This window comes from Chaetodon trifascialis, chromosome 4 (genome assembly GCF_039877785.1).
Source record: "Chaetodon trifascialis isolate fChaTrf1 chromosome 4, fChaTrf1.hap1, whole genome shotgun sequence".
NCBI lineage: Eukaryota > Metazoa > Chordata > Actinopteri > Chaetodontiformes > Chaetodontidae > Chaetodon > Chaetodon trifascialis.
Window position 1 is genome coordinate 22,634,078 of NC_092059.1, and position 18,583 is coordinate 22,652,660.

The following is an 18,583-nucleotide window of genomic DNA, read 5'->3' on the forward strand; positions in this document are numbered from 1 at the left end:
TTCACATTTACTGCCCAAAAGCCTGTGTCCTCTCCTCACTCTCTATTTTTTTTTTTCCAGTGACCATATAGCTCGTGAGCTGATCTCCTAAATTGGAGCTACATTGTCCTCTTCCCCACAGCAGCCAGCAGGCTCAGCAGCCAGCACAGCCAGCCAAGCGTTTGACGTTATTAAATAATAAAGAGATGCTGATCTGGTAGCATTGTTGTGAAGGAAAAAAGGCCAATTAGTGTGTTGTTATACTGTCATTATGGCTGTATTAACTCAAATTAGTTATAAGACAATATGCATATTGACACTTGCATTTTACATATTTAGACTATAGGGAATATCAGTCTGTAGGCCTACACTGAAAATACAGCATGTGAAAATCAGTGATTGTACATCTATCACATATAGTGCCTGAGACATAAAATAGAGATTTTACTAATAGAACACAATTTAGAGAAATAACACAAAACCTGAAATTAACAGACTATAATTAGATATTTTGGACTAAGAAAAAAAGTGTGATTTGTGCGCCCTGGTTTATTATCATTTACCTGAATATCAGGTTGAAATATATCACTCAAAATGACAAGAAAGCGAAGTTATGGAATTTGAAATTTAGTAAGAAGAATATTAAACGGCCCAAAGGAGAAGCTGTTTGACTTGAAAATTGGGGGGTAATAGCAGCTTTTGTGTAACAAGCTCAACTGACTTATTAGCGACCCTGTTCTTTTCATGGCAGAGCACAGATCAGTTTTAGCGCAGAGCTGAAGGATTTCCCTGACAGGCTAAAGTACAACAGGCCTTATATTGTTGTTTGTCAGCTCCTCTGCGAGAAAAATCCCCCTCCACTCCCCCCTCCCACCCCTCTGTCTCTCCTCTTTCTCCCGCCTCTTGCACTTTCTCCTGGCCTATGCTAATCTCCTCAAGACCAGGCATATGTTATCAGAGGCCTGAACAGTCGCGCTTTATCAATAAACTCTAGTAGAAGTTCAGGTCTTAACTCAGGTCAACTCAAGCCATCTTTTGCTTCTTCACCATCACACCACACACCATGGCTTAATGCTGCAAGAAAACGAAAAAATGCTCATTTCCAATAATCATTTTTTTTTATGTCAATGAGCAGTTCTGTGGTGGGAACCAAAATAGTAAACAAGCTGAACAAAAACAGGGACAGTGTTTAACATATTAGGAAGCCACATGAGTGTGAATTAGTTCTCTGCCATTTAACAAGAGCCAATCAGAGGCCAGGGCCACAATTATCTGACATGACACAGAAATAATTGACAGTTAGTGATGGTTACTGTGTAAATAATGAACTGATAAATGAGGGGAAAAAACATTCAGTTCAAATGTTAAATGAAAGTATGGAAGGAGCTCAAGAAAATGTAAGTTAGAAATGTTTTTACACAAACTAAAAACTAGGATTTGAGTGTTCAAGCGGCTGCAGGTGACAGAGAGTCAGACTGGAATAGTGTTGCCAATAGATTCTAAACTATCATGTTAAATATTTTACACGGAAAATCTTCAGCTGTGAAGTAACATCCTCCTAAATGCTCTGATGTGCAGACAGGAAACTAGAGTTACACTAAAAAACAAAAAGGAGACAAAACTGTTGTTGTTTTTCCAAGATCCGCTGCAAACTGCGCGTTCCTTTAATGATGGCGCTCTATAAAGCTGTCAGCATCAATGAGCAGAAATGATAAACGGAGCTCGAGCCGCTGGTGACGTGGTGGTGGTGGTGGGGGGGGGGGGTCGCAGGGGCCTCGAGCCTCTGAGAATGCAGGCCGGGAGCAGCGCGAGGCTGATGGCATGCTGGTCCGTGTCAGTGTGTGGTCCTATTCAATGGAAGTGTGTGTGTGTGTGTGTGTGTGTGTGTGTGTGTGTGTGTGTGTGTGTGTGTGTGTGAGCGCGCGCTGTATGAGAGAGAGAGAGAGAGAGAGAGAGAGAGAGAGAGAGAGAGAGAGAGAGAGAGAGAGAGAGAGAGCCCTCTCCACACACACCGCCCGCTTCCCTTCCCTGCACCTGCGCTAGATCAGCAGGGTACTGGCTGCCATTCAGTCCGTCTACGCTTCACACACACACACACACACACACACACACACACACACACACACACACACACACACACACACACACACACACACACACACACACAGCCGAAACACACGACAGCTCTCTGCTCTGACAGTTTTCCTATTCACCCATTCTTGCAGCCTTTCTCTGTGATGAAGGCAGAGATGTCGGCCAGTCTTCAAGTAAAACTTCTAGTTTGCAGAATAATAACGCGACAAGCAGGGAAAATATAAACACCGTGTGGTCGATTGCATTTAGAACGTTTCAGTCTTATTTATTCAGCACCAGTCCCATCTGAAGACTCCACTTTTACCAACTTGATTTGCTTTGAGACAAGCGGCCACATTCATCAGGCGGCCTAATCTGCACTCCTAACATGGTCTTATTCACACAACCTGATCACGGAAAAATGTGGCAAACAACAGAAAAAACATTTATCTGGATTAATAAAATACATGGCTGGTTTCATATTGCGTCTACATGCTGCAAACACTAACTGCGTCACAAAATATTGATCAGTCGTCCCTCTGGTAAAAGACCTGTCAATCAATCAGGGAGTGTTTCAGATTTTGCCGGTAGGGATTTGGGGAAAGGGTCTTTAATGACAAAGAGTGGCGTGGAAGGAGACGGACAACGCATGAATGAATGGTATTTAAAATCCACAAAATTTTGGTGCAGGTGATTTTATGGTAGCGGAGTAAAGGTCTGCCCATTGAGTCAGATGCCCCTGCGGGTCGAACAGGCCTAGAAATTACGACTTGGTTTTCCTGATGAAAACTGAATGGCAAAACTGCTGCAAAAGACAAAATAGACTAAAGTGAACCAGCGGAAACACAAAGTGTATCGGCACCGGTGGACGGCTTCATATGTGGAGACGTCATGCCTCCTCCTCCTCATTATCCGCAACGTGGTGAAAAAGGAAAGTGGCTCTCGTGGGATTACAGGCCACTAAGCTCGTTTGTGTTTGTGTGTGTGTGAGAGAGGGAGAGAGAAGGGGGGTGGGGGGTCATTTGACCTAATTTTAAAAATCATATAATCTCAACAACAAACACAGGATTTGGAGAGCGGCCAGAATAAACTGTGGACCGACACACCTAACTATGTTCTTTCACTGTGGACCAGCACAATCTTCATTTTTTAAATTCTATTAATTAATTAATTTTTTTTTTTTTTACTCTTTATCTGAGGCCTGCTTCCCGGCCTTGTCTCCACCTGGTTTCAAACGCTCCACGACCTGCTGTGACTGAGCCAGCTCCAACAAACTGCAGCCTATTTTATGCATTATTATAACATGTAGAATAAAGACTTTTGCTTGGGAGAAATTTAAAGCGTTGCCGCCTATAAAATGTAACACTGTGATACAGGCTTCAGAGCCCGAGCTCCACACAGAAACACGCGCGCGCGCGCGCACACACACACACGCCAGGTTATCATAGATAACATCTGGGAGCTGCTTTTCTTTTCTTTTCTTTTTTTTAAGCGGGGGCAAAAAAAAAAAAAAAAAAAAAAGCAAAGGCGCGCGCTTACCACCTGTTGCAGTCCAAATATCCTCGAGCTGCGACAGCCAGACTCTGCACGCGAGCAACAGAAGGGGAGATGGACGGGTGGATGGAGAGGATGGGTGGATGGATATGATGTAGGGGGACACCTCCCAGCTTCTACCTATATCACACAAAAACACCTGGTTGTTGTGACGAAAAACGTAAGAAGGGCCAGAGGTTTTTGTCTTCTTTAGGTCGAGAGGACAGTCAGAATCAGCAGGCTGTGCCCCTTACGGCGTTTTATTTGAACCAAGTGAGACAGTGGACAGATTCAGGGTGGACTCCGTCCACACATTACCACCGTATGAGGTGTAACATTTTCGACACTTGACTCCCTCTATCACCGTGAGCGCTGCCTTTATTTAATGTTTGAACAGGAGCGCCACATGAGCTCAAAGCGCCTCTGAGATTAAATCACATTTTGGAAAGCGCGGGGGCCAAATGCGGGCTAATATTTTTCTACCGAGATAGCGCGATATCCGTGTTTTCAGAGGGAACATTTAACCGTGTCCTAGTTCGGGACTGCTTGGCCTCATGCAAGGGACTATTTAGAGAATAAGAATAAAAAGTATAAAGGCCACAACCTGCTCTCCAAATTAAAAAACAAATCTAACATCAAGAGAAAATAGCCTGAGTATCAGACGCAACAAGATAAAGGTGTGAAACGCTCTGGTTTGGTTTTCCTGGGCCTCATTGGGGATCCTGGTTGTGTCAACATGCGCTCTTTACAGGCGTAGCAAATAAGCTCCAGCTTTTTGTGATGCTCGACACAAAATATAAGATGACCATCAAACACAGCAACTGTTCTCTCCATTCCAAAGGCTTTTCCACCACATCAAAGGTGCGGCGCTCAGCCGGGGAAAAATAATCATTTCTCGGGGCCTCCGGGCCTGCAGGGGCCCGGCGTTCGTGGCAAGAAAAAAAAAAAAAAAAAAAAAAAAAAAAAAGAGAGATTTAATTGCATCTGCGCGTCCGACCTTTAAAAAACACTTTGTTTATCACTGCTGTTCTCGGTTATTACAACCAATTCAGCTGCTTGGATCAATAATTAATGGAGCAACCAACGATCCCCTGACCTCTTGAAGGACCGACTGGGAGGGGGAGGGGGGACAGAGGGGAGTGGACGGATAAATACCGAGGGGCCTCTTCAAATATTCATCTGCCGGTTAATGTGAGCTCCGCTCCCCCGGGACCCAGCCTGCAAGACACAACGGCCCTAATCTACGTCGCCGTACACACACACACACACACACACACACACACACACACACACACACACACACACACACACACACACACACACAGTCCCCCAGATTTAAAACCGTTAGTTAAATTCAGAGCGCGCAGTTAGCTCATCATAAGGATTATTATTATGGGGGGGTGGCTGAGTGCATGGGAGCATTTTGGAACCGGTTCGGTGTTTTTCTGTCCTTTCTTTTTTTTTTTTAAGACAGGAGGGGTGGTGGTGGAGGTGGAGGTGGTGTGGAGTCACCGGAGAGCTTGAACCGTGAGAACCAGGGTTAACGGGAAACAGCAGGGCCCGTTTGATTAAACATTAAATTAAAATGCTCTCACTCCATATGGAGCTATTACATCGCGAGACAAAAAGCATATCCCGGCAGGTCCCGCTGGCCTGGCTCCTTTCAAGAGGGCTCACCTTCAATTTAGACTGAACATTTGAGCTGGAGGAGGAAAAAAAAAATAGCGTCCAAAAAGTAACGCACCTTGTTAGATCAAACCAAGCATCCAGAGGAACTGTTCCAACATGAAAAAGGCCTGGGCTCATGAGATTAGGCTGGAGTACATGCTCATAAACATCCACATATGCTGTTGTCACAGTCAAGTGTCATTAGAAAATAAAAATCCAGCCATGACAGAAATCCTCCTGTCACTTTACACAAATGTTAGATAGCTGTGAAGGACGGCCATAAATGGGATTTATGCCTGTTTAGACGCTGGCATTAGCGCCATCTGATCATCCCTCCCCGTCCCCTGTCCCAGTCAACAGCAGGCCCCAAAATATGAAGAAGTCCACAAAATAATATAGAATGCAGAGTTAAATTAATGTCAAAAGAAAATAGATTTTTTAATGTTACTTGGGCCTCAACAGCAATGCTGATTAGTATTTTTCAGTGATGATAGAAGAGCAGAAATGACAGTCTATACCTGGGGATGTTGGGCATTTGGGTGGAAAAATCTTCCCCGTTTAGGAAACAGGCAACAAACTTTGGCTTGGTGGGGCCATCCGCAGGCACTAGAAAATAGAAACGTGGTTAACCACGACGGACAAGCTGAAATACTTGATGAGAGTTTAAAACGAGGCATCGAGGCCCTCACAAACTGTTCTTTTTGTCAGCTGAAGTCTGATGCTTTAGATGCACGAAGATGTAAGGAGTCAGTGTTAAATTTACAGTAAATATCCACATCAGAGGAAAGACAGATGACAACTGAACATGTGATGACTGCCTGCACGCATGGAATGACAGAGAAATCAAATCAAAACTCGTACAATTTCATGTATCCAAATTTCCAAAATTTATTCATTTCAAACTGCATATTGAAAAAAAATATACTCAGCTGAAACTGTAACTGTTATAAGGATGGTATTAGTTCCGGTATATATATACATGGAGTGGTTGGCTTCTGCGTACAGGCCACAATTTTTAAAATACAACTACGGGAATGAATTTCGAAATAAAACTTAAAATATCACAGTAAATATACAGAAATTGTACAAATCAATTAGAAAATAAAGAGCACAAGCGTCATACCTCTAACAGATGAAAAGTGGGAGACGGAAATATAAATTAACAACCTATATTTTAAGCTGTATGAGAGAAAACAAAGTGTCTTATCTTTTTTTTTTTAAGAAATTAAAATGTTTAGTATTATTGACCTTAAATGAAAAAAAAAAAAGCATTACCTGCTTCGTTTTATGTCCCTTTTCTTTCCAATGTTTGCAGTAATAAAGGAGCATAACTGATCGCTCCCATATAAATCGCAGTTCTGCCGTTTTCACTTTTAATATTTTCTGCAGAACTGGCCTTGCTTTATATAAAAAAAGAAGAAAACGCAACCTCTTGCAGTTTAACGAACAATTTCATCTGATTGTAATGTTTCTTTGATAAATACTGTACAAAAGGTGATTGCAATAATAAAACATTTGATTGCGACTCCCACTTTCTAGTCTTCCGAACTTCATCCACCAGTGAAGAGGGGATCTCCTACCGTTCCTCTAGAGCTTCCTTAGAATAAAATGAAAGAAAAAAAAAGAGTCGTGTGTCCTTTTCCTGGAGACTTCTATACAACTTTTCCCACCCCGAAATTTTTCTGTACAAAAATAGTCCAACGTTAATAGTCCACAGTTTCTCTTATAAAAGTTCGTTTTCTCTCTCTCTCGCTCTCTCTCTCTCTTTGCTTTGTGTCTCTTACATGTGTGTTAACGGCAGCGTGCCGTTGATCGTCGTCCCGGGCACGGTGCTCTGGTAGTGCCCGGACATGTGTAGCCTGGTCTGGGCGGTCTGCTCGCTGACCTCCGCCCCGGGCAGGTACATGCTGATCATGTCCCTCAGATCCCCGCTTTGGCAGCCCGGGGCGGCCCGGTGGGACGACGAGGTGACGACGGGCGGGCTGGAGCTGCTGGACTCGGACTTCACCACCGAGGAGGGCCCCATGGAGCCCAGGGCGGTCATCCCCGGCGTGGTTTGCTGGGAATAGGACATGGAGTATGTCGGGGAGCCGTTCATGTAGCTCTGGGAGCTGGTCATGGTGTTGTACTGCAGGGCGCTCATGTCGTAGCGGTGCATGGACTGCATCTGGCTCGGGTTGTGCGCGTTCAGCCCCGGGTGCTGGTAGCTCAGCTGGTCCTGCATCATGCCGTAGCCACCGTTGGTCCAGCCGTTCATGTGCGCCGCATAGGTGTCCATCCGCTGGTTCACCCCACCGCCCAGCCCGGCCCCCACTCCTACACCGACCCCAGCTCCCATCCCGTTCCCTCCCGGAGCCAGCAGCCCGCCGGGCAAGGTGTACTTGTCCTTCTTCATGAGGGTCTTGGTTTTCCGCCGGGGCCGGTATTTGTAATCCGGATGCTCCTTCATGTGCAGGGCCCGCAGCCTCTTGGCTTCGTCGATGAAAGGTCTCTTCTCACTTTCCGACAGAAGTTTCCACTCTGCGCCCAGCCTCTTGCTTATCTCCGAATTGTGCATTTTGGGATTTTCTTGCGCCATCTTCCTCCTCTGGCCCCGGGACCACACCATGAACGCGTTCATGGGTCGCTTGACCCGCTCCGGACTGTTTTTCTGATTGGCGCCGGTGCCGGACGTGTTGGTGTTGCCCGAGCCCCCCGTGTTGGTCTGGGGATTCGGGGGCTTCAGTTCAGTCTCCATCATGTTATACATCAGGAACAGCTTTTAGTTTGGAGCTCCCGAGCAGAAGAAAAAAAACCCACACAGAGACAAACTCCACAAGGCAGAGGGAGGACAGTGAGGAGCGCGGAGCTGCGGAGGAGAAGTTACCTGTCGATTCTTCTCTGCAACTTTTTCTCTGGACAAAAACAACAGGCAGCACAGCCGCGTCTCCACACACTCTCCCTCTCTCTCCCTCTCTCTCTCCCTCTCACTGAGTGTGTGTCAGAGTGTGGGTGTGAGTGTGTGCGACAAAGAGCCTTCTCCCAATAGGTCCCTGCTATGTTGTGTCCACAAAACTTCTCCCGTCGCTTCTCCGAAAAAGCATCAACAAACTGTACTTTTTCGCCTCTGTCCGCCTGAGCCTTGACAACTCCAGATAGTTTTTGAACAAGTTAATAGACAACCATTCATGTGACGGGGCTGTCAGCGAATAAATGGCTTCGACCTGGCCAATCAGAGCCGGCCTGCTCCCCTGACACACCAATGGGAGGCCTTAATTAGCATAAAGGGGCAGGGTCTGCTCTGCCCCGACACACACACATACACACGCACATTTACGCACACTCAGGCTGCCCATATGAGCCAATACAAAGTACATATTTACTATTTTCAGACTTGTGTAGATATTTCTCTGGGAAAATACATATGGAGGCACTTTGTGAACATTTTCCGGCATTATAGAGAGGAAGAAAGATGTGCAAGAGCTTGCTGGCTCTAGTGGGGAAATTACAAAGTGTCCTGCAAACTTTGGGAGTAAAAAAGGGGCAAAAGGTTTCCTAAAAAAAAAAAGAGAGAAGAAGAAGAAGAAAAAAAAAATAATTTCTAATAAATAAGGCCGCTCTTTTTATCTTTTGGTTTATTTTCTATTTAAATGTGCAGCCTGGACTCTAGGAGCAAACCCAAATTAAATAAAAACGAGTTCAAAACCAGTAAAAAGTGCCAAATAAATCCGTCAAATGTTGACATTAATGGTGTCTGTATCATCTACAGCTGTAGGTGGGAGCAGCATTGTTCTGACAGTAAGTCCCGGCCCGTGACACTACTGTTGTTCAAAATCAAAAAGTCACTAATTCCCCCACTTACGGCCCCAATAACATAACAGCACTTAAATAAACTTTGTTAGTTAACTGAAAGCTCTGAATGGAGGTGGTGTGTGCGGATGCGTGTGTGTGTGTGAGGGGGGAAGCCACGGCTGGTTTTTAGCGTTGAAAAGAGGAAAGGTAATCCAAGATGTTTCCCCCAGTCCTTTTGTTTAGTGAAGTTGAATGCCAACACACAGAAGGCAGACGGGCTCATCTCAGCACAAATAAGCGGTTTTTGTTTGGGATGTTGTCGCTACATCTGTCCGGACAAAGCCCCAACTCCACTCCACTTCCACTGCCACAGTGCTGCTGTTGTTGTGAGGGCTTTGTAGTTTGGGGGGGGGGGGGGGGGATACGGCCTACCGGGGACAGGAGGGGAGGAGAAATAAAGGTGAGGAATATTTTAAGATAAAGTGTGTTTGCACAAAAGGCGCAGCTCATTCATATGAGCCTGAACAAGCGTGTCGGCCAATTAGCGTGAATGAAAAGCGGCCTCCACCTGCTTCACTTTCCTGTGGATCAAACCGAGCACACTGCGGTTATTATGGGATGAAACCGGCGTCGTCGCATTTAAAGCTCGATCATTCACTCATATAGTTTTAACGTCCAGAAACGACTAAAGTTTTCTGAGGTTTGGGAGTGTTGCTGCCACTTGTTTTGCCGTTTCCCCCTGAATTTCCCTCTGAAAGACAGCGCGTCCTGCTGCGTGACACCAGTGCCGCCTACTGGAGAGGATGAGAACTACACGCAGCTCCGAGAGCCCAGACAGGCTTTTCTCAAACACAGAGAGGGAATAGTGATGCCTGTTTGCAGAAGTTCGGTTAAATACACAGGAAATGCTTAAAAAAATCTTAAAAACATATTTAGTACACCAACAACAGTAAAAGAGCGGAAAAGCAGCAGAGAAGTTCAGTCACTCCACAGCCACACATCGGCCTGCAAGCCAGACAATCCCAATAATTAAAGATAGATCAAGTACACACACCTGAAATAATTTAATTTAAATGCGTGTCTCTAGATTAAATCATAATTGAAAGTGAATAGATCAAGCCTTATTATTTTGTTTTAGTCATTTGATAATAAATGGAGGAGCGGAGCCCCCATGCTCTCATTATGCCGGCCTCGGCAACCTTACATAAGATTCATCTTGTGCTTAATAGGCTGCGAGAGGCGACACATGCAGCTCGGTCCATTATAATGCAAGGTTGAAATGGGCCGCTCGGCTGCTATCTGCATCTGAGTGTGTTCCCCGCTACCTCTAATCTGCTTATGATAATAAAGGAACAGCGGGGCCCTGCAGCTCTCTGAAAGCAGGCCCCATCCAGCCGGGAATGGCCCCGCATCCACAATCATCCTGAATTAAAGCCGTTGTTTGACAAAAAACAGGAGAAACTAGCGGGGCGGCTCCCTCGGACCACTTGTAAGCCCCCTGCTTTACCAGGTTGGGACGGATACAGCAAATACAGCGAGCAGCACGCTGTGATATCAAAATACTGTTTTGCGGTTGCACAAATCTAGGTGATAGGATGACTGCAAATAAATAAAAAAAATTAAATTAAAAAAAAAAAAAAAAAAAACAAGAGACAAAAAGAGCAACAATTCAATTGAAAAATTATTCTAACAACAGCCGCGCAGGGAGGATGTCTGTCTGTCATTATCCAAAAATACAACTTCCGAGAAGATAATACTCGCACACAGAGTAAACGCAAACATGTCAAAATCTGTGAAATGACTAATTATGCTAAAGGGAAACAAAATGGTAACTTCTGTATGGCAATGAGGGAGACAGATTTCAGGTGAAATGCAAATAAATGGCTCGTTTCTCGCCACTAGGGGCCGTACCAGAAGCTGGGGACGCAGCCGGGAAAAGACTTTATGAAAACAATAATATGTCCTGCTTCACCATAATTGTGGAAAAAGTACATTTTAAAAATATATATGTATTATTATATTTTTTCCTTCCGGATAAATGCGGGAATGAATTTCTCCTCAGTTTCTGAAGACACGGATGAGCCTTTAGACAGGTGCTCAAGTCATGGTTTGTTAAAATGTTACTACATTTATTTTAGTTCTTTTATTTTAAATAGATTTGGGAAAAAAAAAAAAAAAATATTTAGTTTGCTGCCGTGACAGACTAAAGGAAATCAGACTCGAGCATAAAGCATGAACGTGTGTCAGGTTGTAAAACTGACAAGACGTCTTCCACATTCGGAATAATTAATTAAATTATAAAGTGCGCGTGCGATTAAAAACACGAGAATCTGTAGAGGAAAATAAAATAAATAAATAAACAAACAAGTGACTGATAGTGTGATAAAAGCGCATCACTGCGGGCCAAAGTAAAAATAATCCCAGACGTTCTGTTTGATTTGTAAGTCAAACCTCACGTTATTTAACAGCGACGACAATAAAGAGGAAAACAAATGGAAAGAATTAAAAAACACGGAGAAAACAAACGTGAACTCTGATGATTACAACACACATTCTGTCTGTATGCTGGGTAGAAAATCAAAGCGGCCAGCAGCAGCTCAGGCAGTCAGTCAAGCTCATGATGCCATGCGGTGTCATTCCACAACACTGCATGTTTTACATACACACCGCCTCAAACACACACCAACATACACACCGACACGCACACAAACACACACAGGGCTTCTCCTCTCCACCGCACTCCAACTTACTGCCAGTTTGGGAGTTGTCTTCCTCTCGTCTTGATTGGCAGAAATTAAACAAGATGCCATTTTCGCTCAACCTCCTCCATATCTCCCCCTCGCTTCTCCCCGGCGAGGAAGCCTCCAGTTGTCCGGGACAGAGCCCCCCGACGCCGGCCGCGAAACGTCCACCCGGCGCCCTCCGCATGTTCCCCCCTCTCCCCGATAGTCCGCGCGGTTTCGACCCGGCAGCCGGCGCGCGTTGGCCGGCGTGCAGCCCCGTGGAGCCGCGCTGTCTGTCTGGAGCTCCGCTGTCTTCTTTCCGCGAGCCCTGCAACAAGAAAAGCCGTTTACGGCGACACACAATGTGAAAAGGGGGCCGATTTAAAAAGGAGAAGAATGCAAGCAAGAACAACAAAAGTCAGTTATAGCAAAGTCTATGCCTCTCCTCTCCTATCTTCCACCCCCTAGCTTAGCCCACATAATGAGCAGGAAAAAGCTTTATATTTTGTTCACTGGGTATTCACAGATAATTTGAAGCCATTGTTTCTGCCACAGATGGTTCTTTTTAATACAATAACGGTGCTCTTTGTGAATAGCGAGCCCACAATAAAAATCTAAAGCGTCCTCCTGAATAACCATTTTGTTCTCTCTTGTATAGGCCGAACAAAAGCGCCAGTGAGGTAATGGCCTGCCTTATTGAAAGCCTCAGAATGGGGATTTGATAAAGATTTTTTTCGCTCCTTTTTCCTTTTTGCACAAAGTACACGGCAATGTCAAAAAGAAACTGACACGGCATGAAAAGGAAAAAGGCTCTAAAAAGTGCTTGCTGCTGCAGGTTGCGACAATTATTACTATTATTATTATTATTATTATTATTGTTGTTGTTATTATTATTACTATTACTTTTATTATTATTAGCCTGTTATTTCCATTTCTCAACTCTGTGCAGAGGTAAGAGGTTGTTTTCTGGGGCTGCAGCAGAGCAGGTCAGGTGCAGGCGTGTTATGGATTTTACAATGGAGCTTAAATCCAGAATACATTAGCCCCCAAAGGTCTACTGTGGATTTGGCACAGTCTCATAATTTTGCATAGGGTGAGTCAAGTTGTGCTTGATAGAATTAAGTATTCAGGGTGCATATCCTTGGTGTCTTGCAGAAACCTCCTGTTTCTAATTCTACCCTTTCATTACAATCGCCCTGAAAATATTGCATGCCCTTAAAAGCGTTGATAAGGCACTGTGAAATGTCATAAATGTATGGATGTTAATGGGGTGGGGGGGGGGGGATCAGGTAGACTAATGTAACCTGCTGATGTTGAGAGGCAATGCCTGCAGGTGTGTGCAGTCAACATGTATTAGCTCCTCCAGGATGGATCCTGCAGCCATGTACAAGCCACCTCCGTCTGCCCACGGTTGATGTAATTTGTAATTAACTCATGGCTAATCAATAAAGCGTTTAACAGAAAGCACAATGGACACAGGGGATGATCCCAAGCCAAACATATTGGATGTCAGTGATCGTTACAAGGTGAGGACACCCTGTCTATCACAGGGGTGGAGGGTGAGGTTGGAGGCGGGACGCAGCAGGAGGAGACAGGGGCACGAGATGAGGGGAGAAGTGAATCGAGGGAAGGAGAGAAGGGCAGAGAGGAGAGAGGGGATGAAAGGGGGGATAATGGAGGACAGGAGAGGTGAGGAGAAGGGAGCAGAGAATCTTATTTCAGCCTGTCTATAGATCATATGTACACGTACACAACAATAAACACACACAGAATCAGTTTCCTTCTTGCAACCACTATTGCTAAGCCGTGAGCCAATCACGTCAGCCCTTACACACACAGTTGGATTAAGACCAAGGCCTCGCATCTTACAACAGCCTTGCTAACATTGGAAGCATGAAAAAAATAAATAAATCAGTGACGTAATTGGTATTTACTTAATCAGTTCATATCAGAAGAAAAGTGCCTGTACACTTACAAAAAACACAACGAGGCTTTTCAGATGCAAGAAAAGAAGCATTTTTGTTCCAAGTGCAAAAGGTAACGAAAAGGTTTATCCACTTCTTGTATGTGTGCGGGCAATTTATTTTCTGTGATATGAGATGGTTTACTTTACTGCACGCACCTGATATTACTTCCTAAAAAGCCTGAATAAACTCTCTCACATTTGTTTGAACTTATCAGTTCCTCTCCATGTCACTGCAAAGATTAAATATGATATAAACACAATATAAAAATAGTTATTGCAGTGATTCAGCTTCTTGACACAATCAACAGTGACAGAAGGTTTGAAAACAGATTTTTAAAATAAATATTCTGCATTACTCTCAGATGCTGATTTCTATCAGTTCACAGAATCTTTTCATTTGCTGCAAAACACTCATGGCTAGGCAGCATTTATCTGGCTGAAACCCACTTTCACACAGGCTAAGTGATGCATTTAACATTTCTAGAATTAAGTAGTTTCCCGTGATGTTGGCCGTGATGAAATTCAAACCGCAGAAAATGAAAAAGACGTCCATGGGCGCTGTGTTTGCACACAGCATCCCCCTCATTGAGCTTACAAGGGAGGCACATCCACACTGAACAATCCAGTGCAGAAACACCACAGCCAAGACCAGATGGACCAGTCCGTGAGACAGGTTGAGTGAAAAAGAGGAGAGGAGAAGCAGCAGAATCAGCGCCAGAGGAAGATTTAAAGACTCAGAGACAAACACAAAAGCAGAGAAAGAGAGAGAGGATGACACAGACAGGCCGAGAGAGAGAGAGAGCGAGAGAGAGAGAGAGAGGGATCAGCACTCTCACTGTGAATTGGCTTAGCAGTAAAGAAATATGACTTTGCTCTTTATCTGATCAATCTGTGCCATATAGTGCCATACACACAAATCACAGACATACCGCTCATATTACAGAGCTGGAGCGCTTTTAATTATAAACCCATCCACAGAGGAGAAGGGGGGACCAGTGGCACCATGAGAGCCTTTAGAAAGACAATCATCATCACTGAATGCTAATGCATTTTACATAGAATCTGTCTATTGACACACACACACACACACACACACACACACACACACACACACACACACACACACACACACACACACACACACACACACACACACACACACACACACACACACTCCTGTTAGTATCTCCATATGCATGAGAGTGGACACATTTGCTGCATCTGTTTTGTGTGTTTTCTCGCAGCTCGGCCTGATGGGAGATCCACAGTGGGCTTCTCTCCCTTTGTGTGTATCTGCATAGTATTGTCTGAGTGTGTGTGTGTGTGTGTGTGTGTGTGTGTGTGTGTGTGTGTGTGTGTGTGTGTGTGTGTGTGTGCGTGTGTGTGTGTGTGATACAGACACATTGACACAGTAATCAGTGACGGGAGGGGGGGCTATTGAAGGAGATGTGGCCAACCACCTGTCAATCACGTCACACGCACTAACCCTAACCCCCCAACACACACACGCAGCCCATTAACACTGCTACACTTTCCCTTAACTAAACAGCAACATTGCTGAATGGCTGTTTTGAGGCCCACACTCGATCACTGTTACGGTTCACAACGTTTCCAGAAGTATGTTCAATTTGGGCTCCCTGCTTTTCAGGTCCTGTTCTCCCCCGTCCCCACCTCCCTGATGCTCCATCTTAAGGCTCTGCAAATCTTAAAGGCTCTGCAAACAAGGTATCGGCAGCTGTCATTGAGGAATTTTTCAGATCCTCTTCTTAAGGGAAAGTATTAATACCACATTGTAAAGATACTCTGTTACAACAAAAAGTCCTGCATTGAAAATGTTACTTAAGAATGTACACATAATTAGGAACATATCAGGAAAATGTATTAAAAGTAAAAGTACCCAGGCAGAACATCGGCCCATTAACTGATTGTTTGGTTTGTAAAAATGCTGAAAATAGTGAGAAATGTCGATTGTCACAATTACTCAGAGAGAAAAGAGACACTTTCACAATGCTTGTTTTGTCCAACCAACAGGATGATCAAAAATCCATAAAAACAATTCAAAGGAGAAGCAGCAAATCTTCACATTTATGAAGCCGCGTCAATCAAAAGTTTTTACAGGAAAATGTACTGAAATGATTAGCAGAATAGTCTGTCAATGAACTAATCAATGAACTGATTAATCGCTGCAGCTGTACTTGTAGAAACTGTTGGATCGTTTAATTGCTAATAAAATACCATATTTTACAAGCTCTAAACATCTTAATTTGTGAAGTAAGTAGTAACTAAAGCTGTAGAATAATTGTACTGAAGTAAAAAGTACAGTTTTTCCCTCTGGGGTGTAGTTGAGTAACAGCTGCTGGTTATTAAATAGTTTGAATCTACACTTGGGCTAATTAAATGTAAAGCTATTGTAGTAGTACTATTTCCTGTTATTTTAAAATGACCACTACTGAGTTAAAGTTTAAGAGCATTAAGACAGTAAAAAACCTTTAAAAATGAAAAGGTACACGATCCTTTCATTATTGTACTGGTCTCTGTAAGACAAATCACCTTCAAATAGGAGCTACTGACCATAACAACATCAATAGAAATAAAGGAGCATGTCAAAAATGGCTACATTTAACGGCTTTTCACAGTCTGCAATTATGAACTTTTTCAAACATTGTTAATTTAATTCTCATGTTTCCAGCACACACAGTAACATCAGCGACAGTGAAGAATTTAAAAGTGGAATTCTACTAAATGTCACATACGATAACAACCATACGTATGAATTGTTTTTACTACAGCATGTATAGCGTGATCAGTTCAAATAAGCCCACGAAATCTGAATTTCCTTTCCTCCCCAAAGTAAGCCAGTATTTTTAGAGTATGACAAAAACTTTCAACAAAACTCTCCAGAATGGAGAAATCTGCAAAAGACGCTCTCGTGCTTTATTGTAGTCAGGATCCATGATAGTGTAAGAGACTAAATAAAAGAGCTGATCACACATTTCTTTAAGCTGCAGTCAAATTCCCATTTTATGCTCTTTTACTTGTCTGTCAACAGTAAAAATGTTAATATGAACAGTTTGGCTATATTGAAGGACAGAATGTGCAATCATGGAGAACAGCAGCTGATAAAGTGAAGGTGTCACTTGCTCATGCACAGCAAAAAACTGGCCAGATGATGTCATGCACAACTTTGTTGCCGCTTTACAAGTTTCAGTTGTGGACGGACAACTCTTCAAAAAATACCAGAAAATGCTAGTGTGGACATAAATTTCCATTTGTAAACAGCATTTTCACATTTATCCGCAGTGGTCTGGACATGGTCAGACCGTGAAAAGTGCAGGACAGACACTGTAAAGTTGAGGATTAGAGCTTTAAAGATACTAAAATGCTGACCACCAGGGGGGAGGTGGTTGGTCAGTCCCACAGCTGTTTGTTCAGGAACCCGGCAGGAAGAAAGACGCGCAGACACAGCTGTCAGATATTTACAGAATAACACACTCCACTGGCATCTCATTAATGAAGAATGCAACATAAACAGTTTAAAGGGAGCAGAGCAGGTACAGGAAGTTTCCACTGGTTGCCTCTTGAAAACCACCATGCTTTTCAGCTATGGTTGGTGCTAGCAGGTGACTGGAGTTCTGCTCAGTGATGAAGAAGGTCAGATGAACAGAAACAGACTGCCATGCTAACATTAGAGCTCTAAAGGCAAAAACACTATTGGATGGATTGCTATGAAATACCTAGAAAAGCAATTACATTAGCCTTAGCTGTATTTAGTGCTAAGTAGCAAATGTTAGCATGCTAAAAAGCGAAACTAAGATGGTGAACATGGGAAACATGCTAAACATGTCGTTATGAGCATGTTAGCATGCTGACGTTAGCCTCACAGAGCTGCCTGCGCCTGTAGACTAGAAGATACATTTTTCATTGTGAAATTGAAATAATTTAATTAATGAACAGAACGACTATGATCATTTTCATTTCTCTCAGTCTTCATATCATCGGCCCTTACAATGTCATGAGAATCGTGAGCTGTGCTTGGTCAAAAAAAAAAAAAGAAAGCCACGCAGGTTGTAAAAACTGAGAGACAGCCGAGGCAGTAACAGCAGATAAATCACACTTAGGTTAATCACAGCCATTTTATATACATCCGCAGCTGACCAGTGGCACGGTATCTGATAGCCACACCTCAAAAGCACAAGAGATCCCTCAATAATCCTGCTGTACTTTGATTTTCTTTTTTTTTTTTTTTAGTCTGAGGCATTTCACCAAACAAGCCTTCATCAAAGCACCACGAGAATGGTCCCAGCCTCCTCTTACAGCGATTCAACAATCATCCCCAGGTGTGCAGGGCAGGCTCTGACATACGATAATCGGCTACATATATCAGGCACGTTTCATCAGGGGGATACAACAGTACATTCCACCAAACAAACACCACTGTGAACTAACAGCGAGGTATCTGTGGAGTGTTCAGACACTGTAGGAATAAAACCAAAACACCAATTAAAGAACTAGTTAGATATCACTTTGTAATGAATCCCAAATCCAAACATTTAGAGGATAGAAGTTTGGATTAAAGAACAGTCACTAATTCAGACTTAGATTATCTAGATGATGGTGAAAATGACATTTTAGGAGATTTAGTACTTATGGGTAGAATTTATAATGTTTAAATACTTGATTACAGGCTAACTTGCACCATTTAAGGACCACTGCATGACAACCAAACCACAGCTGTTGACTGATGGTTACTAATGGCTAAAGTCACTTTTTAATATTGACTAAAGTCAGATCATTTGACCAACTGCATGACTGACATTATAAACCAAGAAATTACAATGATCATCATTACTGGACTGATCAAATGCTCAAT

At 43.5% G+C, this 18,583-nt stretch overlaps 1 protein-coding gene across 1 annotated transcript; it reads right to left on the reverse strand.

Moving 5' to 3' along the window:
- Nucleotides 1-6,127: 6,127 nt before the first annotated feature.
- On the reverse strand, nucleotides 6,128-8,526 carry sox2 (SRY-box transcription factor 2). Its single transcript, XM_070961315.1, has one exon. It carries the CDS (start codon nucleotides 8,000-8,002, stop codon nucleotides 7,034-7,036), a length of 969 nt encoding a protein of 322 aa, XP_070817416.1. The 5' UTR covers nucleotides 8,003-8,526; the 3' UTR covers nucleotides 6,128-7,033.
- Between the last annotated feature and the right edge of the window lie 10,057 nt (nucleotides 8,527-18,583).